The 26,021-nt window shown below is 41.9% G+C and overlaps 2 protein-coding genes across 4 annotated transcripts in view; both read right to left on the minus strand.

Annotated features, from left to right (window-relative positions):
• LOC310995518 (mitochondrial intermediate peptidase-like) overlaps positions 1-1,052 on the minus strand; it is a 28,596-nt gene extending 27,544 nt beyond the window's left edge. Inside the window, exons 1-2 of the mRNA XM_083984597.1 lie at positions 630-1,052; positions 334-507 (exon numbers count right to left, since the gene is read on the minus strand). Of these exons, the coding sequence (XP_083840723.1) occupies positions 334-507; positions 630-776 (321 nt within the window). The 5' untranslated portion in view covers positions 777-1,052. The remainder of the gene's footprint in view (positions 1-333; positions 508-629) is intronic.
• Positions 1,053-1,976: 924 nt separating this feature from the next.
• brwd1 (bromodomain and WD repeat domain containing 1) lies at positions 1,977-24,642 on the minus strand. Of its 3 annotated transcripts, none has more exons than XM_083984595.1 (43): positions 24,438-24,642; positions 24,275-24,333; positions 24,096-24,125; positions 23,803-23,862; positions 22,671-22,821; positions 22,352-22,450; positions 20,994-21,154; positions 20,472-20,693; positions 19,715-19,815; positions 18,889-18,959; positions 18,640-18,740; positions 18,441-18,481; positions 18,232-18,333; positions 16,752-16,905; positions 16,515-16,649; positions 16,109-16,237; positions 15,638-15,786; positions 15,362-15,438; positions 15,016-15,204; positions 14,671-14,854; positions 13,626-13,716; positions 13,366-13,488; positions 13,177-13,247; positions 11,445-11,670; positions 11,201-11,317; positions 10,638-10,745; positions 9,862-9,986; positions 9,462-9,544; positions 9,117-9,228; positions 8,590-8,651; positions 8,312-8,467; positions 8,027-8,147; positions 7,734-7,859; positions 7,488-7,554; positions 7,139-7,189; positions 6,835-6,960; positions 6,586-6,738; positions 6,333-6,487; positions 5,878-6,041; positions 5,278-5,703; positions 4,866-5,183; positions 4,605-4,760; positions 1,977-4,511 (listed from the first exon to the last, which is right to left on the minus strand). In XM_083984595.1, exons 1-43 carry the CDS (start codon positions 24,472-24,474, stop codon positions 3,070-3,072), a joined length of 6,831 nt encoding a protein of 2,276 aa, XP_083840721.1. In that variant the 5' UTR covers positions 24,475-24,642; the 3' UTR covers positions 1,977-3,069. The 3 variants fall into 3 exon arrangements, with proteins under 3 accessions (XP_083840721.1, XP_083840722.1, XP_083840720.1); XM_083984596.1 differs by having other exon boundaries at positions 5,278-5,469; positions 5,578-5,703; positions 6,586-6,960; XM_083984594.1 differs by having other exon boundaries at positions 6,586-6,960.
• Between the last annotated feature and the right edge of the window lie 1,379 nt (positions 24,643-26,021).

Genomic DNA, 26,021 nt, shown 5'->3' on the forward strand with positions numbered 1-26,021 from the left:
TATCTTACAGCTCAGAACATCAAAACACAAAATAACATTCATCTATAATATCTGCAAAAATGTTAGATGGGGATTCCCTTAACTATTATAATTCAAGAATTGTGGCAATAACATTTTACAGTAGCAGTATGTTGTATCTTATCAGCAGACAAAAACACCAACACTGATACACCTGTGATTAGTTAATCAGCCCAGCTCATAACACATCATATCAACTGTGGACTTGTGTCTCCTACAGGAATCATTGAGAACTAGTCTGCAAACTAAATACTGAAGGATCGCCTGGTAAGGTTAGGTGTACAGATTTAAGCACATAATAGGTGTTGAACTCACCAGATCAGCCACTTTACACAACCCATCTGAAAGCTGGTCAAAAGACTCGACAGTCTCAGTCCCTGGAGGACAAGAACCAGCTCTTTTCACCAGGAGCTCCGTGTTTTTGAGAGCTGTTTTTGTGGCTGCCTGAAAGCCTGCAGGACAGTTCAGCTCTGGTACCCCAAACAAACCCTGTAGCCAGAGAGAGAGAGACGGACAGATACTTAGGAGGTGTCATGAAACGCCTTACAACAAACTTCCATTGAGGCTTGGTGTTGTAACTGGACAGACATTATGTAGGGACAAGTACAAACCACGCTTTTCTCGAAGAGGTCCAGTCTCCTGGCAGGTTTGGCATTGAACGCAGCTCCAACAGGTGACCATGTTGTGACATTTCTCCGCACATGAGCCCACAAGCTTCTGTGCTTCACAAGGTAAAGCAACCTTTTACATGCAGACATTTCGGACTTGTTTTTACTGTGTCGTCTTGGTATCTATTGGGGCTTGTGCTGCTCACAGGGGCTGACAGAGGACATGCTAAACTTTAGCTGCAACGTTAACCCACTTGCAAAAGCCGCAGATGTAAACGGTTGGTTTAAACAACGTTATTATATTCAGCACCTTTATCATTGAGAAATGAAAGACTCTTTGTTCTTTTGTAATGTATGAAACATACCTGCCAGTCCAATATACACAACTTCTCACATGTTAGCTCTCTGGTTATCTATCGAAGTCAATATACGTGCCTATTGCAGTTGGCACTTTCATGAAAAAAAAAACGACTATATAATAATATATATGAGAAACGTGGTTTACAGAAATACAACTTTGTGATACTATGATATCAGTCTAAACTTCCGGAATTTTATTACGCTGTAAAGAAAAATAATTAAAAAACTATACAAATAAAATCTGTCGAAAGTGCGACAAGATATCGAAATACGTCGTTCTGTGACCTCATCACGCATGGACGTTGGTCCGCTTCACAATAAAAGGGCGACCTTCATAATAAAGCTAAATAATGTCATATCACGGACTGTAGGCTACAAATATCGTGTGAAAAAATAAATTAATTAAATGAATGTCATTTTTACTATAAGATAAACAGAGACAACAGATGGAGCAAAATGGCTGATCAGTTTTAGCTGATATATCATCTGGAAGCTGATGAAAGAGCTGGTAAATGATTTATTAAAAAAAAAAAAAAAATCAATTAGATCGTCCTTCAGGAATCCCATTTTAAGGGGGATTTGACCATGAACCATAGAATGTAAAATTATTGTCTCTACCATTCATTTGTACATTTATGAAGGTCAAGGTGAATTCCTTTGAAGCAGCATTTCACAAGCTAAACTAACCGGTAGCTCAGAAATTATAATTTTTTGCTGTAAACCAGCTTTCTCATAGCATATATTATTACATTCCTGACTAACTACTAACTTTACCTTCTACTTGAAAAAACAGATGATTAATGATGGGATTGACTGACACCTTCTGCGACCTGACTGCAACATACAGAGATGTCATCATGTTGCAGAATTATCTCCAGGTAGATCATGTTCATGATGGCAATATGTAAGATTAAGTCGAACACAGCATACATCTTGAAAGGATGTCTTTATTAATAGGAGGAATAACTCATTCATTGCACTCCACAACCACATTGCATTAATAGTTTTCCTGTGAAATCTGTTTATTAAAGGTGTAGTACGAAAAACATTAAGCAAAATGTCATAAAGCGACTATTTAGAAACCTCCCCATAAACAAAACTAAACCATGTGACTGGCAAAATGTTTAAGTCAACTCTGAAAAAGAATTTAATACTGAAAGTAGGTAACACAGAACAACAATAAAAGGTCTTCCCAATATGAGAAATCACAGTATTTTGCAATAAGTACTTTTGGTTACTTGTACTTGGCAAAAAGGTACCAATTTGTGACATATGGCAAGACAATGCAGATAAATGTAAAAAAAAACAAAAAACAAAAAAAACCCTCAAACTTAAATTAATGTTTTGCTACCGCCTGATCAACCCTTTCAGACAATGTCATTCCCAATCACATATTTACATCTATTCACTAGAATACAACACAAAACTAATGAAAAAATGAAATGTAAAAGGGGGGGGGAAATCATACTCGTTCATTTGGCTCATATCAAAACATAATACAGTCAAGCATTAAGTGTGTGTGGATTTACAAAGGAGTGCTGTAGTCAAAAGTCTGAACATGGATTCATTTTTGTCCCCACTGAGTGTGCTTGGACATCTGCCGACCTGGAATTGTTTCTCTTCCTTTCCTTAGCTCAAAAAAACAACTGCATGTCTGAGACTACAGTAAACTTAGTTGACCCCTGAGTTTCTAATGCAAAACTAGTGTATGAAATACCTCATTACAGTGTATCTTAGTGCAAGCCAGCAATATGCTTGATTAAACAGAGGTATATTAGATAGCACCCAAGCTGACAAGATTCCCCAGAATGGTTATTCTGCTGGCCAAATCACAACAAGCAGTATGGGAGGTGGTACTTTGCTCTTTATCCTTGTGAAAACCAGCAGGTCAAATGCTTGAATTTGTATTACATCTATAAACATGTTTTTTTTTTTTCATAGAAAATATAAATATCCCTGAATGAAACAGATTCACAGCATTTTCTCAAGAGGACTCCAGTGCTACTACCATAACATGGCCATCAAGTGTCTTTAAGGTCTCCAGTTTAATGTCCGTCTTTCCTGTAGTTCCAGCCGCTCTCCTTCATTCGCTGTCTTGGTAATTCACCGTCCGCTTCCCCCTGTTCCGGGTGTTCACCCGTGTCTTTCGCTGCGATTTGCTTTTATACGACTCGTCGCTGTCCTCCTCCTCCGAGGCAGCCCGTTGCCGGCGCTGCCTTAGTTGGCGGCTGGCAGTCCTGTCACCGGTCCCAGACCGCCTGTGACTTCTCCTCTTTGGACTGCTGTGGGACCCTGAGCTGGCAAATGAGTTTTCAGAGGCTGAAGACGACTGCTCGCTTTCTGAGTCAGAACTGTGGTTGCTGCTGCTGTAACTTTCCTTTCGTTTTTGTTTTGGCTGCCTTGGGTTCTTCTTCCTGCTCCTTGAACGACGGACATCTTCCTTCTCTTCCTCCTCTTCCTCCTCCTCGCTGGATTCAGACTGAAAGTAGGTGTCCTCTTCCTTGCTGTTGCCATCCCCTTGTTTGGATTCCCTTTTGGGACGCTTTGAGGAGCCAGACATGCTATTTTTATTGTTCTTAGACACAGGCTCCTTCTCCCCATCTTCAGACTCTGAGGTGTAAATACGTTTTCTCTTGGAAGACTGATTCCTGGTTTCACTGGGAGAGGTCCTGTTGGACTCTCTCTTACTACACCTGCCGTTCTTCTGTTTACCCTGGCCCATGGAGGCAGAATCCTCCTCGGAAAGAGAGTTGTCACTGATGTATTTCTTTTTTGGTAGGGCTCTGAGATTCCGCCGTCTGTTTGATGTGTTATCTGAATTATCCGACTCTTCATCCGATGAGCCGGTAGAGCGTTTCCTCCTCGACTTCCTCTTGGGTTTATATTCCTCCTGCTCAGAACTCTCTGAAGCCGAGGTGTCGCTGTGAGGCCGCTTGGATTTACTTTTGTTTTGTGTTGTCCTCTTTGTCTTTGTTTCAGTCTCAAATTCCTCACTGGAGTGATTGCTTTCTTCTTCATGTCCTTCGTCTTTTTTCTGTCTTTTCTTGCGTGGGCCGGATCTCTTTGGAGAATCGCTGAGGTTGTCAGATTCTGCACCATCCAGTTTTTTAGTTGAGGCAGATTTTTGTTTATCTTGGTTTTTTGATGGCAAAACTTTACTTTTTTTCTTAGAGTCCTTGTGGTTTGTTTCCTCCACGTTTCTTCCGTTTTGGTGTGGGTGTTTCTGGGGACTGTGGTCTTTGTCCTCTTCATCTGAGCTTACAGGAGGTTTGTGTCGTGTGGTCCTAGGTTCAGTGTCCTCTACCTCCTCCTCCTCCTCCTCCTCACTTTTAATCCTCTTTTTCTTGGCTGGAGTGGTTCCTGTGCTTCTAGAAGGTTTATGTGACACGGCTTCTTGCTCCTCCTCTTCCTCTTCCTCCTCCTCCTCTGCTTCTCCAGAACTCTCCTCTGCAGTTTGCTCCTGCTCGGAGTTGCTGTCAGACTTTTGATGTTTTGCACTGTGTCCGTTCACATGGGACAATTTATCTGCAGGAGAAAGGACAAGTCCAGCTAATAAGTGAAACTGTCATCACAGTTCCAAGCAAACAAGTAAACCTGATTGATGAGGACATTACTCACCATTTCCCTTTGTTTTCGCCGCTTGTTTTGATGTCCTCTGTTTACTGGACCTTGTGTCGCCATTCTGTTGATTATGGGAGGTGGTGGATGCATCGCTGTCTTTTCCATCCTCCTCATCCTTGGATTCACGACCAGATCCTTCTGAATTCTGAGAAGCTAAACAGAGAACCAGAAATTGAAGCTGTGCAATGCCCAAAACACATAAACATGCAGATAGAACTATATTTGACTAAAACGTAGTAAGAGAAAGCATTCGCCTACCCTGTGTTGACGGCTCTCCATCCGAGTCTGAGCTGCTCTGGATCACTGCAGTGCGCTTGCTGGGGCGGGCTGTATGGCGAAGGCGGCTGCTGCTCCTCCTCGGTTTGTCCTCTTCATCGTCTTCCTCGTCCGACACCTCGAGGAGTTTGATCTTGTTCACAGCCGCCCTCGCCGTCTTCCTCTTCAGTGACCTGCGGACCGTGATTTCCTCCTCCTCCCTTTCTGATCCCTGGGACATGTTCCCGTCCGAGTCCTGGTGGCGACGTCTCTCCCTGCGAGATGACCGACTGCTGTGACCGTTCATCTCTGCCCTGCCCTCTGAAACAAAACGCCACAGAGAGGAAAGTTTAGTTACATGTGTGACTGTGATTAACAGGACTTGTGTCTGAAGTAGTCGTCTCTGCAGCGTTACCTGTTCGCTTCCTGTCTGCAGCAGCGCTGTTTCTGGTCAGCCGGGTACTCCTGCTGTTTTTACTCCTGCTGGGGTATCGACGACCTGAAGACTGGGAGGACACCTCTCCATCCTCACCCTCTTCACCTTCACTGTCAAACTCCTCCTCTTCGTCGTCATCATCTTCCTCCTCTTCGCTGTCGCTCTCTGCAACTTTTTTTCCCAAAAATACACAATTTCTGGATGTCACATTATGATCTTGTTTCTCGAAATCTAATAACATGCTAACTGAATTTTCACTGATACATCTTAATTTCCGACCTTTTTTCCGCTGCTTGGCACAATTGCTTCTTGTAACTCTTGCTTTCTGTCTGCGTTGGTGGTGCCTTGAGGAACCAGGGCGCTTTTCCTCCTCCGACTCACTCGGCTCACTTTCACTGTCAGACTCTGAAGTAGAAAAACACAGGATCGTGTCAAGATTGAAACTAATGAGCCACCAGACATGTCAGTGTAGTTCAGGAACACTCTCACACAACTACACATGTTCTTCTCAACAGTCTTTAAATGTGGGTTGTAAAAATGTTGTGAAAATCATCTTCAGAGGCAAAGAGTTTTTCGTACCTGGTGTTGACGAAGCGCCTTTGGAGTCGTCCTCTGAGGAGCTGTGACCTGAGCTGCTTCGACTCCTCCTTTTTCTCTCAGGAACAGACACTTTGGCTGAGGTAGATTTGGTCACTGATGTCGACTCCACTTTTTCCTGAGTTTTGACGGCAGCCCTCTTTTGACTACAGGAAAGAAAAATGCAACTTTTTAATCAGACTGAAGCGGGAAAAAGCAATGCAAGCCTGCAAGCATTTCATCATATGACCTTCAAACCCTCACTGATCTGAAACCTAAAAAATGTCAGTTAGCGGATTTGACTTTTAAAAACACCGTAACTGTTTTTGTAAGTGTATATTTGAGCAAAAAAAGAAAAGAAAAAGAAAAGTAACAGGCATAGGCCATCAGTCCAAACCCCCACTGATCCACTCAAGTGTTATACAGGTGAGCTGAGGAGAGACGCAGCTCAAACAGACCTCGCTGTGGATTGATCCTGTTGCTGCATTTTCTTGCGGAATCTCTGACTGCGGCGAAGTCTGTCGTTGCTCTTGACAGCAGTTTTGTACTCTGATATGACTGTTCTGATTTGCTCCTCGAAGAAGGCGGCGAGTCGCAAGGTCATACTGTAAATCTACGAGGGGACAGAAAAAGAATAGAGTATGAGTAAAATCTGAACCCCAAAGTGGAGTCAATGGCTGTTTAACTAGATTATTTTTTTTACCCCCCTACCTTGGAGCGTTTATTGGGTGTGTAGGCTTTAGCATTAGCAAATATCAGGCGAATGTCTTTGCAAAGCTCTATGGGGTTGTCATAGTGGTCTTCCTCCAGCGTCCTTTTCACTGAGGCAAAGTCCATTGGTGTATCGATAATGTCATGGTAGTCCTGGATGGGAACAGAGAACACATTAATTTTCATCTTTACCAAAACACAAAACACACAACGCATATAGCATGACTCCTGCATGCTGTGTTTACTCACTGGATAGTTTTCAGGATCCACAGGCTGTCTGAATGGCTCAGAGTCCTCACACTCAAATATGTAGTTGAGCAGATTCTTGCACTGTTCCTTCCAGGCATCCCGGTCTGGCAGCACCTCCACAGAGCGCTGCACACATCAGGAAAAGGAGACGAGACGTATAACTTATGCTACTGTGGTGCAATCGATCCTTGTATGTAGTAGTACGGAGTTGTTCATTTTTAATTTGGGTCATCTTATTCCTGTCCTTCGTATGAGACCATGTGTATTTGCCGCTATATTGTACATGTGTTGTTTGTCTATTTACCTGACGTAACCGGTGTCCAGATGAGGTTCCTGGTGCTTCTGCCTCCTCATCCTATAGACGATAACCAATTATAGGTTATTTGAATTTAATCATTGAACTGCTAATTCAAGTTTCCAGTGTTGAGGGCACATTCATTAAGTGACTAAATATAGAAAACAACCGTCTGAATGTTTCGTTGGAACTCCAATCAGTGTCTCCTAAATCATCTCCCCTTATTGATATTAAATAATTGATAGATGTTATGTTAGAGAATATTTACACATATTTACTTATCAAAGTGGTAAAATTTGACTTAAACAGTAGGTAAATGTTCTTACACGAGAGCTACTGTATGTTCAGGTGTGCTTACCTCTTCATCATCATCCATATCTTCCACAGTATTGTAAATCGCCATGATATCTGTGCAGCTGGGATCACTGAGGAAAGCATTGAAACACAATCAGCCAGGCCACAATTTAACCGTTTCTGTGTGATAATTTGGTCATCATCACATATTCTATACATGTGAATCCCTTTAGTTGTTTTCTGAATGATCAATTTGATCAATATGACACAAGTCATGTTACAACTTACAGTGCAGAGAAGAAGAACTTACTTGACAAACTTCTGGATGACATTTGTGATGATTTTTGCAGAGTGGGCAATCTTGCTCCTTGGCTCATTGAAAGTGCGGGCATTATGTGCAATATACCTGGCATCCCAAATGAATGCTGATAGGCGTCTGTGGAAAACAAAGGTTGAGTTACGAAATCTTTGATAGAACTTCAGAAAGCAAAGACTAAAAAAAAAAAAGATCAAGATGGATCAAGAAACAAGCCAATAGTAAAGATTCCATAAACCAGTTTGCATTGACAGGTATGTGGTAAAATAAGAGAAACTGGAACCGACCTGTAGAATCTGTGCATGAGTCGAAGTCTGATGGTTCCCAGATCAGTAGGATAGGCGATTACAGTGCAGTAGGTGGGATACTGGACCAAGTCCACAGGACCAGAGAAGGGAGCAGCAATCTCTGTAGCGGAGAAGCACAATGTGATGATGTCAGTGCAACTGGGACCTGTTTAAAATCTGACATGTATGAGTAAGTGAAAATGACACCGAGATCTTTAAAAGTGATGGTACGTGAGTGAATGCAAACCAAACCAAGGTAAAGCACATCAGTCTATGTCAACGCACCGACAGTGATGAGCTGGTCGATGCCAGCAACGAGGCGTTCACACTCCTCGTCCCTGCTCCTCTCCCCCCACTCTCCTCGCAAAGGCTTGTACATCAGCTCACACATCTCCTCTGGTGTCACAGGGATACCACCTCCTTCCGTCTCTGGCTGCTGGGCTGCACAGCAGAGACAATATACATGCTCAATAAACTGTTTCACCCTATTAACGTTACTTTCTGAGCAGACGCCAAGACTGTGACGCCTATTGATGTGACAGGAAGTACAAGGTCTTGATTACCGTTATCTGGAATAGGTTCCACATCCCAAGGACTGAGTTTCTCAGTTTCCCCATTGTCCCATCTGGGGAAAACACAAAAGTTTTCTGTTTTATTTCAATTAAATAATAACAATAATCTACTGTAATTACAAGAACAAAGAGGGTCATAGCACAAAGCAGACATGAATAATTATATTGATTCAATGTGACTGTCAGAAAACACCAGTGCTTCTTTGTGACCACAAGGGGGCAGACAGATCAGTCATGGCCAAGTGGATATATCGGGCCTGTAAAACCACATTTAATTCATATGAATATTAATTCAATTAATTTATTATTTCTATTGCCACAGTCAACACAAAAGTGGCAGTCACAAATTTAATTTCACTCACTGCTCTCTGACAGGGCTATAATGGTCAAGCTCTGCGTTTAACAGAGACAGCAGTGGCAGACAATAAATGGATTGAAAACTAGCTTAGTATTGGGGTTGGTGGCACAACCACAGTATTCCCAGTTATTCTGTCCTGCCAATTGTTTGTTTTTCCCACCTGACTTTGAAACACTGGAAGAGACTGTCAGGATATTCTTGTTGGTAAGGCTCCTGGCAGACGATGGTCCCAAACCACCAGGCATCATCTATCACAGAGCGAAACCTGTCGTCTGCAACAGAGGACATAATTAGGAAATTCAGGCGGAGGCAGACAGAGCGAGAACACCATTTATGCAGCAATGATGAACCATTTAGAATAGGTTGATACACAGTGTAAACAACAAACAACATTTGTCAGGATGCATAGTGAGAAGCAATAAGCATCACAGCACACAGACATAAGGAGGACGCTACTTGACCTGAAACAAAAACTTGAGATCTCTAACAAGGTGCTCAAACTTACTTGGTTGCCAGTTTCTACGAAGGGCCTCGTCATAACTTTGCCTCAAGACCAGGAAATCTATAACATCTGGCATGTCATGATATCTGTAGGAGACACAAGTCAGTTTAATGGCCTCTGCGAAACTGATGCTAAATCATGCTGATAAATTTACATGAATTTTCATAAAGCAAACTATAGCACCAGAAATTTGGGTAATGTTGTTATAAACACAATCTGAAAATGCTGAAAACTTTGAGAAGACTCAAGACTTCATGAACTTATACTTATCATGACAACAACCCCAATGCATACATGCAGTTCATACAAGACAAACACCACCTTCGTGTTGGGTCGCTGATGAGATTAATGCTTTATATGTATTTCTCAGTAGAAAGCGAGTTAATGAAACTGAGCTACTTACTTGACAGTAAAGGATTTGTCTGTGATTTTGCCTGTGCCGTGGTCAATGAGGGTCAGCTTCAGACAACAGAGGGTTGGAGGGCAGACTTCATATTTGATCCCTGTGATCTTCACAAACTCTTGGTCCTTGAAAAAATACAGCAGGGTTTCCATTGATGTGCATTTCCAAGATTTAGACCTACACTGATGAGCTACAACACTGTGACCACTTTAAGATGTAGCAAACAGTGTTATGTTGATGATCTTAACAACACCGTCAGTGATGCATGAGACTTTGAGTGACCAGTTGGCTCACACAGATAACATGCTGGATGCAGCACAAACGCAAAATGTAAAGCCCTGAGAAGCTTTGATAAGGGCCGGGTTGTTATGTCTCTCTGTCTGAGGCATTTCAGTGAAGTCAAGCTATGTGGGTGGGGTGCTCTGAGTCAGCAGTACTGACAGTGGTTGGAAGGGGGCACTGGTTCACAGACACAAACCAGCACATCAATGATGCACAAGGGCAACAAGGAAAACCTGTCTGCTTTTTTCTAAATGATGGTTATGAGAGAAATGTGTCATAACACACCAGACGTTACATGATTCGTAGGGCTGCATAGCCCCAAGCGGTCATAGTGCTCCATGCTAGTCTTGATATTTTGCCTTGTTAGTAATTATGTACATCTTTACATCTTTTTTATTTTTATATACTACTATATTTAACTAACTCTCAACATTTTTTAGAATTCAGTGCATCTTTCCAAACTCTTCAACCAGGACTGTTTGCCAAAGTCTTACCCGCAGCTCCATTTTCTTCCAGGGCTGTTTGTCTAGGTTGATGGGGTACAGCTCACTCCGGCTCACAGCCTCAACGTAGGCTTCGTGTCCCTGCCGAAAATAGATCACCTGACAGACACAGGAAGAGTCGCAGCTTAGAAAGCAACAGGACAATGATAATGGTTAGAATTTATACAGGATAATTATTCCGTGCTACTCCCACCAAAAGATTTGTAATTGGACTACATCTGCTTTGTTGTGTATGCTGTAAGAACAATCCCAGCCAATTATAATATCTAACATGTAAATGTACATTTTGTCGGTCATATACAGACAGCGATATTTGACTAACTTAATTTCTTAGGTTCTCTTCTTAACCATATGATGCAATGACCTAAAAAAGGTTTAGGTTTGCCGTTGATAGGAGTACAATTTCCTGCCAGGATGTTAAGTTACAGCTGGAAAAATAATGATTTACATTTGAGAAGACAGAGTAGAAACTGGGGGATTGAAAAAAGATCATGTTCCCTAATATGATGACACCATGGTGCTATAAAAACACAGATCCCAATATCGGTATATACCTCATCGCCCATTTGGGGAACAAAAGGAGACTTCCTGGGAATGACATCAGTGATCCAAGGTGAGGGTCTGAACTCATTGGACACTTCTCTGTTGATGGATGGTCTGGCCTTTGGACGCTGTTTAGACACCAATATGGATACAGTTAAAATAGCAAATAGAAGCCCATTTGAAATGAAAGTAAAGCGAAGTCTGGGTAATGACTGATCAGTAGTGGCATAGGATATTGCATGTCGGACCACTCACCCGAGGTGTTTTGTTCTTTGCCTTCTTTGCCTTCTCTTTGCTTTTCTTCGCAGGTCTTTCCTCCTCATCACTCTGCTGCTTCTCCTCCTCCTCCTCATTCTCTTCCTCCTCTTCTTCGGAAGTGCTGAGTCTGCGGCGCACACGTTTCCGCGACGACAAGGGGGTGGAGGGCTGCAGGTTGATACCAGCATCTGCCGTCCAGTCCGAGTACTCGCTGGACGTGTGGCTGTCCAATCAAAAGCAGTAACAATCACCATTTTAAGTTGCATAGATAAAAGCAGGCAATACAAAAACTTAACTCAACTAACTTGTTTCAACCTGCTTGGGGTACCAGATGGGTGGAGAATCCCACCTAAGACAACACAAAGGAGTAACATCACAGTCAATACCTTTATATAATTTAGACCCCAAGTTTTTGTGAATTAAAAAACTTGTATCTGGTACTCTAAACAAGTTAAAACAAATTAGAATAGAATGCTTTATTGTCATTGTAAACAGTGAAACAACGAAATTAGTTTAGGATACCCAAACCATAGTGCAACAATATGAAAAAATATAAGACAATAAATATAAATAAATGAATAGATTTACCCTCCTCCAGAATGTGACCTTTATCTTTTCAACTTTATACATTTTACTCATTTGACAGACACTTTTCTCCAAAGCAATTGACAAGTGAGGGACATAACAAAAGCGTCATTGCAGTTGAGGATTAGTATGTGCGACATATCTAATGGCCATCTGCTCGACTCACGGCAGCTCTACTTGTTCTTTTTTTTTTGCTTTTCCACTACCACCTAGTACCTTGTATCTGGTGCTTTTTTGGAAACATCTCAGCCTGGGTTCCAAGCGAGCGTCAGCGATACCAAAACATGACATCAACCGACTGTCTTCCACTGATTGGCCAGAGCGTCGTCACTGGAAGAGTCACGAGGGCGACGTCCGACACGAGAATCAAACCCGCTAATTTTAAAAACACACCGACAACAGCAACCACTGATCCGTACTGAGACTGTTGTTATTCTTTAACACAAGTTAATAGACTGCTGTGTGGAAAACCACACCGCGGGCCGTTATCGAGGCGAGTGAGTTTGGAGCTGACGAGAGGATCGAAAAAAGAGAGCGAGACAACAGGGCCGTAGCCGCTGTTCTAAGACGACCCTGCCCACATTGAGGAGGAACCAAGGGGGTGGATCGGACTGCACGCAGGCGTAGCTCACAGTCGGCCATATTGGAACGGGCAACTCGCACAGACACTTGCATTAGTTCAGGTGGGTGGTCCTGTCCTCTGCACTAAAAAAACTATTCATAACTCTGAAAAATAAATCAGTATGTAGCTATTACTTTAACTATCTGCATAATGTTACTACAATGTTACTTTTACAAAAAAAAAAGTACATGGTTAAAATTATCTGTGATGTGACATCATAACTGAATAAACGTTAAAAAAAAAAATCAAACCGTTTGGAAATCGGACAGAAACTGAGCAAGTTGTGGTCATTATAGCAGAACATGAGGGAGAGAGTTGCCCGTCCCAAGACGGCCGCCGTGTGGCTACGCCGTGTCATTGGGCAGCAGCGGCAGGTGAGTCATCTAGTCTTCTTATATACATCTATGGGATGAACTATGAAGTACTCAGCTGTAATGGAAAAAGGCCTAAACTGAGTCGAGTAGAGTCGAGCAGAGCTGTAACTGTGTAGTGGGAAAAGGCCATAAATGCGTTTGACTTTACCTTTGGCTGTCGCTGTTCCATTCCTCCTCATCATTGGACGACTCCAGGTCACTCCCATCCAAATCGTTGTCCTGAACAGAATCAAAACAATAAAGTGCTTAAAATCCCACCCACATCCACAAAAAAAAGACCTCAGGTGCAAGTAACTGACACTTTTCTCAAAGTAAAAGAGAGTGGGAAACAGGATACCTCTGAGTGTCCCTCGGAGCTTGCAGTCTCCTCGCCCTCTTCACATGAGAAGTCAATGAAATCCACAGTGTCACTGCGGCCGTGTGTTCGTTTCGCAGTGGGAGGCTCATCATCTGAATCATCCTTGGGGACAGAGAGGGACAAAAAGGATGGACTCAACAACTGTGCAAAGTGTGCTGAAATAGCTGTGAACTGAAAAGTTCAATTTGTCATTATCATTTAAATACTTTATTATATTGGTGATGGAACAAGCAACCTACTCGACAGCTGCTGTAGATGATGCGCCTCTTCTTTGCATTGTACAGAGCCACCTCCTCATCTCCCCTGGCTGTTCGGTTGTCCTCCTGGTCCCTGAAAAACGCATTTCCATACCGTTTGAGATTGAAGATCACCAAACATGAAAGACATTTAAATGTTGTTATCTGTAAACCCACACCACCTGTCATTATTCTGCTGATATTAATACAGACAGTGCATAAATAAATATATAATGATAGTCAACCTTTTGCTAGTTTCACATTCTCTTCAACCTTTTTTTCCAAGCTTTGAAAAAATGATCTTTCTAAGGAATGTTTTTTTCATGATATATGAATGTGAATTGTTAACTTGAAGGTTCTAAAATGGAAATGGGATTCATTTCCATTTTTCCTTCATTTCCATATTGTTCATCCTCTGTGTAGTAGTGTCACGTTAGAAAGAAAACCCAACAGAAAGGTTCAGAAAGAGCTCCAGTCTAGGTATGCACATGATTAACCCTTTAACCGATATCAAGAACTTTAACCGATTAATACCATCGATTCATTTTTTTGTATTATTAGCGCCTTATGTCGTGAACTCACGGGGGCGTGTCGACATGTGCAGACCTCCACGTGCCTTCAGTCATATTTCGCAGCAAAAGGTTACACAGGAGGACTTGACAGTATGTGCCAGTTATGCAGCACAGTCCCCGTGAAGGAAGGTCAGACAATAAGTAGCCTACACGGACAGAGATGTGCATCACCTGTAACAACGGATGAGCTATGCTGTTCCTCTCTCTTCAGTCTGGTGTTGGGCTGCACTTTGTATAAAAACAGTTCAACATCGGACAATCTAACCTCCATCAGTGGATGTGGCGCTGATCAGTTGTTGCAGCACATGTGTGTGTGTTTTATAACACCCCCCCAAAAAAGCACAGTGTTTTAATCTTATCCGTTAATGGTTAATAATCGGTTAAAGAATTCAAAATGTGCATCCCTACTCCAGTCACACTGAAGCTTTATATTCAGCTGTGGTGGGTTCAAAGACGTATTGCTACTGGGTCTTTACCTGTAGCTGCTGGATGACATTTCAGGAACCACCACCCTGCGTCTCCAGGCCTGCAGGTCTCTCTCTGTGGCCATTTGGCTGCGAGGAGCATTCTGGTGCATCTGCCGGACGCCCTCCACCTGTCCACTGCGGCGCAGACCCACGTTAGGGGGTGACTGCACATCTGCTCGCTCATTCACGGACACTGCAATGAAGGGAAATTCACAAAAATCAGTAAATGATTGTGCTGCATTTTCAGGACACTGCGTCTAACTGCCAAAATCAAACCGCCTAGCCTCCCAACAGCTCAGCCGATCAATACATCAGCTAAAACAATCCAATGGAACGCTGGTGCTGTATTGATACCTCTGCGTGGCGTGCTTGGTGCCTCAGCTTGTCCCTCTGGTCCTGCCTCTCTTCCAGGCTGGGTCTGGCGGTCCTGTTGTGCCCGGAGCTGGCGGATGGCTTCGTCCAGAAGGCTGCTGCGTCTTATCGTAACCTCTTCGTGCTCCGCGGTCTGCTGGCTGATCACCTGCTCCACCACCTCGCCGTCACCTGGTGATGTCATCAAATGGGGAGAACAAGAGCATGAGTGGATGTGGGAGGTGGTGAAGCCTCATCACCGTTGGGAAAAACTTATTATAACAGGAGGATGAAAGTGAAGTGGATGATTTGTGATTTATGAATTTATTTATAATTATTGAGGCCTTACTGGTGGCTACGTATCCCAGCTGAGGAACCAGGTGTTCAGCAGCAATGTTCTCTCGCCCTGGGACAAGACGCTGGTACCTGAGGTTAAAAAAATGTCATTAAAATATATTTTTAATTGAAGGCAGGTGTTTTATGCAAATGGCTAATTTAGTATATACAGTATATGAGGATATTTATTATTATTCATAGTTCCTTAAAGATTGTGTCTGCATGAACTTAACACTGAATGGATGGAGACCATATTGTTTTAGTATAACAGAAAAGAGGTCGTATTTACCTTGGTGGATGCGGGTTTCCGTCCACGTCCACCAAGAAGGGAGGGGGCATTAGATGGGGTGCCTGTTGTGTCTGCTCATCCAACACAAAGCCGTTGGTGTCACGAATCAACGGCCTATAGTCTGTATGGAAGAAGACCTGGTCTGGAAGCTGTGTGGAGACCAAAGGGGAAGAGGCTGGGTGAGACACCGCGCTGGTTTTGCTTTGAGATGTGGGATTATTCAAACACGCACTAGTTTTTCCGAAAGACCACTGTTTGATTCTTACATATAACAGTCAGCTTACAAAGTGTTCGATTTATAAAGCCATAATATTCTACTTTGTCTTTAAAAGGGCAATAATATACTGTATATTTGTAATGAGAACATAACAACTGTCCATAAAATGACACTACTGTGGCTTTCACCTTGTAATAAAGATGAGTTATTTGTGTAAAGAAGATTTAAATGTACAATGTGCAATTCATCCTTGCCTTTTCATACGGCTTGGAACTGCCGAAGCCAAAGATGAGCAGATGGCCGTGAGAGTCTGTGCAGGCGAAGCGCTGGCCATCAGGAGTGAATTTGCAGTCGAACACGGCTCCATGACCCTGGCCCTCGATCTGGATGGGAAACAAACAATCAACTGAGGAATAACTCGTCAACGGGACTTTTTAACAATACCTATGCTTTATAACGTCCTTGAATATTTATTTTTTTTCCAAGTTGATTTTTATTCAAATCAGTTCCTTCCTCACTACCAAGTACATACTAATGTTACTTATTGGGGTATTTGTTAGATTGTGTATTGCGGGATGTCCTGTTTGTTCATCATGTTACATAACTGCCGTGTTTACGACTGTCAGCACCATGTTCTGATACTGCAGACTGTCAGTGTACCATGTTGAAGTAGTGCTGTGTGTTTGTTCCTCGCAGCAGATCCCATATGAAGACATTCCCATCGTGGCCAGCAGAAAGGATGATCCTGGGGTCAAACGGATGCGGTTCCAGCACAAACACCTCAGCCTCATGGCCCTGAAAACAGAGCTCAGGTCAGTATGAGGTTTTAAAATCAAAAGTTCATGCACTATTCTCATCATTTCCCTGCAAGAAACATTAACATTGTGCAAAATTTACTTTAAGGATATGTAGCAGCTGTCCTGTGTAGGAGTTCCACACTTTGAGGAGATGGTTGTTAACAGCTGTGATGACTGTATTGTCATGGCGATCCCACGCCACCATTGTGACTTTGGGTTTGAAGTAGCTTTCCTCTTCCCTCGTTGCTTCAGCACTGTAAGTTTAAAAAAAAACGATAACATCAGGTTAGAAATCAGCAACTGAACCAGACTGTAGCTCTTTACTCAACACAAGTGGCAGTGAAATAACTGGCAGCTTGAATCTGATGATGTCAGTGTTTCTGGAAATGATTTCCCATGAATTTCCCCTTTGTTTCCTGTTGTGAGGAGCATGTTGCTACCTACTCCCCCTTCACAGCATTATCCTGTAAATTGTGCGTTTTCTCTTTCACTACACTGGGACAGACGAGCAATTTGGTATATTCATTTAGGCAGAAATGAAAGCAATCCAAAGCAATCCTGCAGATTTACCGCAAATAATCATCAGAATGGGTACATTTAGTTTGATCTATGAGTGACTTCCTCGGCAATATAAACAAACTGCTAAGCCTATGATTTTGATGATGATGAATACATGTTACTTGTGAAAGGCAGTGAAAATGTTTTTGGCAGATGAGCTAATTTTAGAAACTGCCAGTACAGCTCCTTTATAGTTGTTCCCAAGACAGACAGACAAGCTCTGGGTGGTAAACACTGTTTTTTTCCCCCAAGCATTTCCAAAAAAATGAGAAGAGCTCAGAGTACATAGCTAGATTTCAGTAACGGTGAAGTGAGACCTAAATGGATCAAGTACAGCTGTCTGAAGTAAACACATAGTACAGTACACTATTCAACTGACAGATTAATACAGCAAAGAAAAAAAAAGTTTCCTTTTCCACTCCAGAGAAAGTTGCAGCTGCTATGCAGAACCTAGTGACGGTGTAAATAAACAAAGTCCCCAACAATATCACCACAGCAAAGAGTGAATTAAACTCAAAAAGCAAAATGGTATTTACAATTCCCTAGGGTATGGACAATCAGAAATCATTATTCAGAAATACTAAAATTGCTAATAAAAATCCCACATATTGCAGTCCTCAGCTGGAAATGATATTAGATCTTCATGACGCATTAGTCAATGCTTTACAAACAGATGAGAGAGCTAGGACTTACACAACATGACAACTTAACAAATAAAACATTTGGGCAAATGGATTCCTCAGCTGACATCAGCACCTGGTTCACGTCAACATGCTCTGACAGCTCTTTGAGGCGGCCTACAAATCAAACGCTCGCCTCGCACCTCATTTAACAAAGTCTTCCAGATCCTTTTTTTTTTTTTTTTTTTTTACAGAAAATGGAAATCTTGTTCTTGCATATCCTGTTGCTTGTACAGGGCATTTCCTCATGTCATTACGCGATTACTGAACACAAACCAAAGACTTTCTGCACTTGGATCACTTTCATTCACACTAGTTTACGGCAGCAGAGTTGGCCCTTACCCTGGAAGCGTGGCAGACATGTTGAGCAGGATGCACCTCCACTGCTGCCGCTGATGCAGCTTCCAGATCCGCGCTGTCCCATCTCGACTTCCACTCACAAACCTGAGCCAAGAGAGTGACAGCGACCATTATAATAAATTCAACGTTCACCTGCCATGACAAATGCATGCTGCTATGCAGAAACAAAAATTATGGCCATTTCATCGTACCTTTCACCTGAGTGGCAAAACTGGATGCTGTCAACTTTGTCCTAAACAGAGACAACAGGATAATAATCATTACATGTTTGTGTGTTATTGCTGTTGTTGTCCAGCTGAATGTTTATGTGAGTGTGTCCCACGTGTGAAACATACACATTGCTGCAGCCGCCACATAAATGCTACTCAGCTCTTCAACAGGGTTTCTTACCGTGTGCTCATGGAGCTCTGATATCTTTTCTGGACCCCCACTTCCCAAGTAGTATATCCTGATGACATCATCGGTACTTCCTGTTGCTAGGAACATCCCACCTGAGAAAAAAAACAAAATCAGCTTGAGGTGTTTGACCTTTACTGTACATCTGTCGTAATTATATGCTTGCTAGATCATATTTCTGAGAACTGTGCTATGCTTAAACACACCGAGTGGCATATGTTGCAGTGTAAAATAATTTATTACCTGGACTGAATGAGGAGCACACAGTCTGTACTCCTGGCCTTGGCCGCTCTGTAAATTTGTGTGGCCGATCACTGGAAGGACAGAACAGAGAATTATACCGACAGGGAGTGGGCGTTTTATAGACACACACACACACACACAGTAAAACAGGATCAGTGTTATTTCTTGGTCTATCCTTCGACAAGTCAGTTAAAGTTTCTTCTTATCTAACTGGCAGCTCAACTTCAGGATGCCTCTCTGTGTCTTCTGATTGTTTTATGTTTTTACGTGGTTGATTGCTGTGCAAGTAGCTGCTCTCTATGTCTACTCCTTAAGGCAAAGGAGGCACCTTCACCCACTAATGTTGTGTATACGTATGTATACTGTGTATTTAAAAGTACTTCATTGGTGATACACACCTATCAGTCACAGCATTAAAACCAGTTATCACACAGGTGGCTTATCAGTGTAGTTGCAGCAGTAGAGCAGGAAAGAAAAAAAAAACTGTCAACCAGTTCGGCTTGTTTTACAGTGTCAGCTCTAGGCTTCAGGTGGGGAAACTGCCATTTTTAACTCCTATTCACATGACAGTCTACCACTTAGCATGTGAACATTGTTTGCCAAGAGCCTCATTCGTTTAACTTATACAGCAACAAATAATGTGTTTTTTAATTTTAAATAACCAAGTGTGTGTTTACCTTTGAAGCTTATTGATAGGATTTTTTTTTTTTTAATCAAAAACGTGTAATGGTTTATCCACATTATATTTTTTTTAGATTTCATGACAGAATATTTTTTTAATGGAAAGTTGGGAAATACAAAGTGTTACTTAATGAGCAACACTCACCTAAAGTTGATGTTGTTGACATCCCACTGCCAGAAGCAGACAGTAGCATCAGTTCCAGTGGACAGCATGTAACGTTTTGAGCCCTTGGCAAACGGTGAGAACTGAAAACACAAAACGTTCACAGTGTATATTATTGACATGTACACAGAACAATGTTTTACCACTTGGCTGAGACATGAGTTGCCATAGCAAAGAGAGAGGATGACAAAGAGATGGAAATAAATGCTTCATTCTCTTTTCTTTTTTTCAGTCAGTGTCTGTGTAGCAAAAATATATTACAGCTAGTACCCAGTATTTCAAGCCATGTGTCCATTAGAAAAATATGATTTGGCATAGAAAAATTATTCATTTTAATAAAAGATTCTGTCATACAATCAAGTAATCTTTTCTGTCCAATATCGGCATAGCACTATTTAATGGACTGGGACAGAGACAGTAAGTTCTTCATGATTTGTTTTTGCAGACCCTGATGAAAACATAACTAGCACCATCTATATTGTAGAAATACCTGACTATTGCATGTTTGGAAACGCTTGAAACACTCTCAGAGCGGTAATATTATTATAAAAATACTGTTTGTTTGAATGCTTGATGCTAGTTCAATTTGGCAAGCCCACAGTGAGGGGATAACCCACTCTCCTCACTCAAAAGATACAAATTATAATCGCAAAGAAAGAAGAACCAACTCCCAGAAAGAGAGGGCACCCTTACTTTAAAATGACTGTATACATTAGTATATTGAGAGAGATGCCCTTACCTGAAGGGAGGTAATGGATCCACTGTGCCCCTGCAGCACAGCCACAGGGGCACAGGTACGAAGGCACCATACACGGATGGTCTTATCACAGCTTCCCGCGGCAATTAGTGTGTTTTCATAATTAACCGCCAAGTCCGTGATTTCTGCAGAGTGTCCTCGCAATGTTGAATGAAGCCTTCCATCAAACGAAGACCAAATCTTCACCAAACAGTCATCCGAGCCCTGAAAACGAAAAATAATTGCATCTACTTAAATATTTTACTGAAGCATATAAAACAGAAGACAGGTTTTGCATGAAGTTAAGATGAAGACCTAGCACTTGGAGGCATATCAACTGGGGTGTGATCCTAATAAATAAATATGTGTGTGCTGTTTTGATGCTGTGTTAAAATAAAAAACAAGATTGTTAATCAGTGTTTTAAAAAGGGAGGCAAACCAAAGTTAAAGTTACTGTAATCATAGCACACAACAGATTGGTTAGTTTTTGAGTGGAGGGATATATGCTGACAAATTCTATCTTACTGTGAAGATCCTGAGACCGGAGCGATCAAATGCGATACAGTACACTGCAGACAGATGCCCCAGGATCCGCCTATGCAGCCGCATACGCTCATAGTTGCTGACAGGATTGATGGAGCTGAAGCGCTGCGCTCCCGTCAGCTCTCTGCCGCGATGCACCTTCACTGTTGACGATAAGATGCCAATCATCAGAAGAGTGATGAAATTACAGGACTGCAACAGAACTGGCATCAGCACAAACACGGTGGGCGTGAGATATATTTACTCTAATGTGGGCAGGGATGGAGAGGGAATTATGACCATGGAAACATAAAGGAAACATACGGAAATACAAGAGGCTGTTATTCTTGGGTTTAACAAAGTGTGTTAACATATTGTCTGTCAGGAAACCTTATGTCTCAATACAAAACCAATAAACTTAGGTTTCAGTTTGGTTTGTGTCTCCCAGTCGCTTGCTTTCCATCTCTTCTTATCCTAATCATGCCATTCCTAATTCAAATCCAATCTGTAAACAATAACAATATCACATCTGCTTTGAAGTCAGATGCATCTGGTTTGTATCTGTTACTATGGGAGACGACACAATACCAGTGCAACATGAATCTGTCTGTAATATTTTTTCTCCTTTGAGTTCTCACTGCCTCAAGATGAAGTTAGTTTAAGCATGTAATGAGGCCTCTTTGTTGTTTGCCTTCTAAAAGGTGGCCTACTAACAGCCGAGTGACTTCAATAGCATTTTTTTAAATTAACAAAATATTCACAAAGCGGCTTGCATGTCTGCTTTCCCTAAAGAAGGACAGGCTTTAAATAAAAAACACGACTGCAAACAGACACAACAAGAATCTCTGCAGCAGTACGCAACAGATAAAAGCCTCAACTCTGGGACCAAACAGGAAGTGCAGGACATCCTCAAGAATCAAGCAATGTAAATGTAAACTTTGGCACAAATCTGTCGATGATGACTTAAGATCACGGCAACTGTTTCACCAAAACAACCACTGCAGCGTAACAGGCTGCATCAAGGAACCGAATCTAGCCAAGTCACTGCAATGCACCACACTGCTATTTGTCACAAATAAACTGACAAAATGCCATCTACTACAACTTGGCAGTCAGGGAAAAGAAAAGCAGGACTATGCATAACAGTGTTCAGTGTATAACCTGGGATCAGACTTGGAAACATACAGTTATTCAGTGACTTGTCAGTGCATACGTCACATTCATATTGAGTAGGCAGAGCCATCCAAAAACACTGCCGAGCAACACCACGCAAATTACGTGTAACAAATCCCAACACATCCATTTGTCCATTTCATTTTGTCTCATGGATACGGCGGAGCGTCGAGCAAAGCCAGAAGTACCTAAGGATGGAGGATTCTTGCAGTTCAAAGGCCTCTCTGGTGGTCTGCCCCGGTGAAGGGCTGCATATGATGAAGCTGTAAATCGCACTCTGTCACAGTCTGAAAAACAAAACAGAACTCAGAACTCAGAGAATGAGTCGGCCGATTACCAGCTGATGATGCATCAAACTATTAAAACCTTTATGTCATGTATAACTTGCAACAAGGCAACATTAGCGTCTATAATTTCTGTATTATGGTCAGTATTCAGGAGGAAAAAAAGCTTGTCATAAATCTATATCACAAGAAATATTTCAGAGAAGCTTTGACTATGATGTACCTTTTGGGGTCCTGAGCATCGACTGCTTTCCGGACCCCAGGAGAGAGTGTACACCTGGGACACATGATGGCACCTCTCTGTCAAGAACAGGTCCGATCTGCTTACATATCTGTAGCAAATGGTCTGGTGCAATGTGTCTGTTGGCTGCAACCTGTCAGAGCACACAAAGACACAGTAGTCATACAACAATGCTGGAACAAATGGTTTATTAAAAAGGTATGACTATCAACTAGTCTGATCGATAATGATTCTAAAATGCCAAACAACCTTCTTTAGATTTGCTGCTTTTCTTTAATTTGTTTGGACATGATAAACACTGTAAAGATGCCACACACACACATCACATACACATTCATATATAATCAGAAACAGTCTGCAAGCTTTAAGTTACACCTGACGTGACTGTTTTCATTTTAAGAATACTTTTCAAATCCAGCATGAATTAAAAACAGGGACACATGAAAACAAGGAACCACTCTCATATCTTGTATACTGCTTGATTTGACAACTATGTAAAATGACTATATAGATAACTTTTTATATTTATGTTTTGCAAATAGTATCAATTCCAGACTTTTCTGGTGGCTGCAGTTTTAAAAAAAAAAAAAAAAAAAAAAAAAAAAAAGAAGAGAGAAAAAAGAAGAAATGTCTGACAGGGTGTCTGGTTGTTTCATGTGCTTTCTGAACGCTTATTCTGAAGGGGCGTGGTTTCTTATGCAAAACTTTCTCTTGACGGACCAATCAGAAGGCCGGTGACATGCACAACAACGCAGAGACAGCGCAACTCGGCCTCTGATTGGCCAGCGGAGCCGTCGCTACGTAGTGAGAAGCTCCGAACTACCCACCCTATCTGCAGTACAACAGTCGGGGGCTAAATAATATTAAACCGTGCGTTCAAACACGGTTTTCTCGGCGAACATGTCACAATTCACTCTCTGAAACTGTAACCCACGGGGGAGGCGGGTAGCGAGCTGTGACCGCCGCTCTTCCCGGCTCTTAAGATCACCCAACAGGCAGGAGAAAGAACAAAGACCGTAAACAAGCTCAGAGCATGGGCACAGGGTCCCCTGTCACAAGACAATAACAACCGCCGACAATGAACTTAGCAACAAAAAAAGAAGTTCAATCTCACCACATCTTCATATGTTCTCGGGTGCTCGTTTCCCAGCCAGTCCAGTCTCCTTGGCAAAAGCTGTCGAAAACAAGAGTTTTTTTTTTTTTTTTTTTAGTAACGCGTCCGGTAGAGAAACAATATTATTGTGCTTTGAGAAAAGAAACGGGTGATGTCAAACGAGTGAGACGTTCAGAGGTACTAAAAAGTCGACACAAGTGAGTCAAGTTTTATGCCCCAGACTCAAGTCAACACAGACGGGGTAAGCAGCAGCAAGCTAGCCGATAACAAGCAGCAGCAGCAGCGATACACACCTGGTTTTCCTCTAGTTCGCTGGCGAGGACCTGCGGTGGATTAAAAGGAGGCGAGTCAGTCCAGACCGCAAACACAACTCTCTCTTATTATCATTATTAACTAGCTAGTCAACTATTTTCAAAAAGACCAAACACAGTCAAGGAAGGCACTACTACTACAACACGCCAGCTCAGCTCACCTCAGCCGCTCTCCGACATGGACCCGTTGTTAGAAAACGAGAAATCAAGTAATAGAGCTCTGAAATTGACAAACAGTGAGAAAAATCAAGCCGGGTTATCAATTAGCATGAGCCGTATCGTTGTAAATTGAGCTATCAGTTGGGTTTTACTTCTGCGGCTTACCCGACTCAAGGAGCGAAGTGTTCCGATTTTTGGCCATTGAATCGGCCGTGATTTGGAGAGGAGAAACAAATGTTCAAGTCTAACTTTGTGACTACACGGAATAGGATATATTTATTTAATTTCGGGCTACACGGCTGGCTCTGACCCCCTCCACGGTTGCTCCCGCTTTCTATTCAGCCTGTTTGCAGTCGCCATTGGAAGGATGAGGCCTCAGCGAGTCGACTTACTTCCGCCACAGCGGAGTAACACACAGGAACAAGGGGGTGGGGAGGAGAGGAGCGCCCTCTCAACAAAAGACCGAAGTGTACGTTAGCTGACAACTCACCGACGTTTGCTTTATTCGAGTCTAACGCAAATGCTTTGATATGATTTAAAAATCACCTGTAATAAAATAAAAATTAAATTAAAAAATTAATAACAAATAAAATTAAAATATAAAAAAAACGCAGTAATCAAACACCGCCCCCTCTCGCTCTCTCTCTCTCTCTTTTTTTTTTTTTACCGACCAAGGTCGTGAGTCCTGCACATGACGTCATGGCTGATAGTTGCCAAATTTTGCTTTATCAATGTGCTGATCATTTTCACTTCATCAGTTTTATAAAATAAATGAATATTGGATAAATCCCTACAATGATGTCACTGACCCAATTTCGTTTATATTTATTCATGAGTTAATTCCAGTTTTAGTTTAAGAACTAGCCTATTTCTAATAATTAAAATATATATATTTGGGGTGGGTGGGGGGTATTAGGCCTATACAGATAAACATTTTGACTCATCCACTGAACACACTCATCACTCTTTCTACAGGAGGCTAGTAAACAAATGTTGTTTCAAACAGATGGGTTGCACTTTCAGGTTCAGGCTGATCATTTTCACTTCATCAGTTTTATAAAATAAATAAATATCGGATATATACCTACAATGATGTCACTGACCTAATTTTGTTTTTTCACCTCTTTGGCATTCATGAATTAATTCAATTTCCAGTTGTAGTTTAAGAACTATTTCTAATAATTAAAAAATAAAATAAAAGGGGGTGCTGGTGGGGGTATTGAACAGATAAACATATCAGATTTTAAAAAAGAGTAATGTAATCCAATTTTTTTTAATGCATCCGCTCAACACTCGTCACACTCTTTTCTACAGTAGGCTAGTAAACAAATGTTGTTTTGACAATTCAAACAGATGGGTTGCACTTGCAGGTTCAGTGTAAACCTGCTCCATTCTGGTGTTCAGGCTGTGCTAGTTCTCCATCGTTTGAAGCAACTGTCCTCCTCTGTTCCTCAAATGTTACAGGTCATCATCTTGCTGCAAGCCCTTTCAATTTACCTTTCTCTCATCATTCTACGTACACTACTACTTTATGTAGCACAATAATATGTTTACTTCCATTACCACAGTAATGCTTCCTTGGCTAATTTTTGATCTCTTAAAACTATCTGATTTATATTAACATGTTTTTAGTTGAGTTAGAGACAAAGTTCTCATGTCAGTGGTGAACTCGTCAAAATGGTGCAGTAAAATTTAAAGGATTACCAACTTGGCTAATGAGGCAACTGCCCCAGGGATCCTGAAGGTCCT

This window comes from Trachurus trachurus (genome assembly GCF_905171665.1).
Source record: "Trachurus trachurus genome assembly, chromosome: 13".
NCBI classification, from domain to species: Eukaryota; Metazoa; Chordata; class Actinopteri; order Carangiformes; family Carangidae; genus Trachurus; species Trachurus trachurus.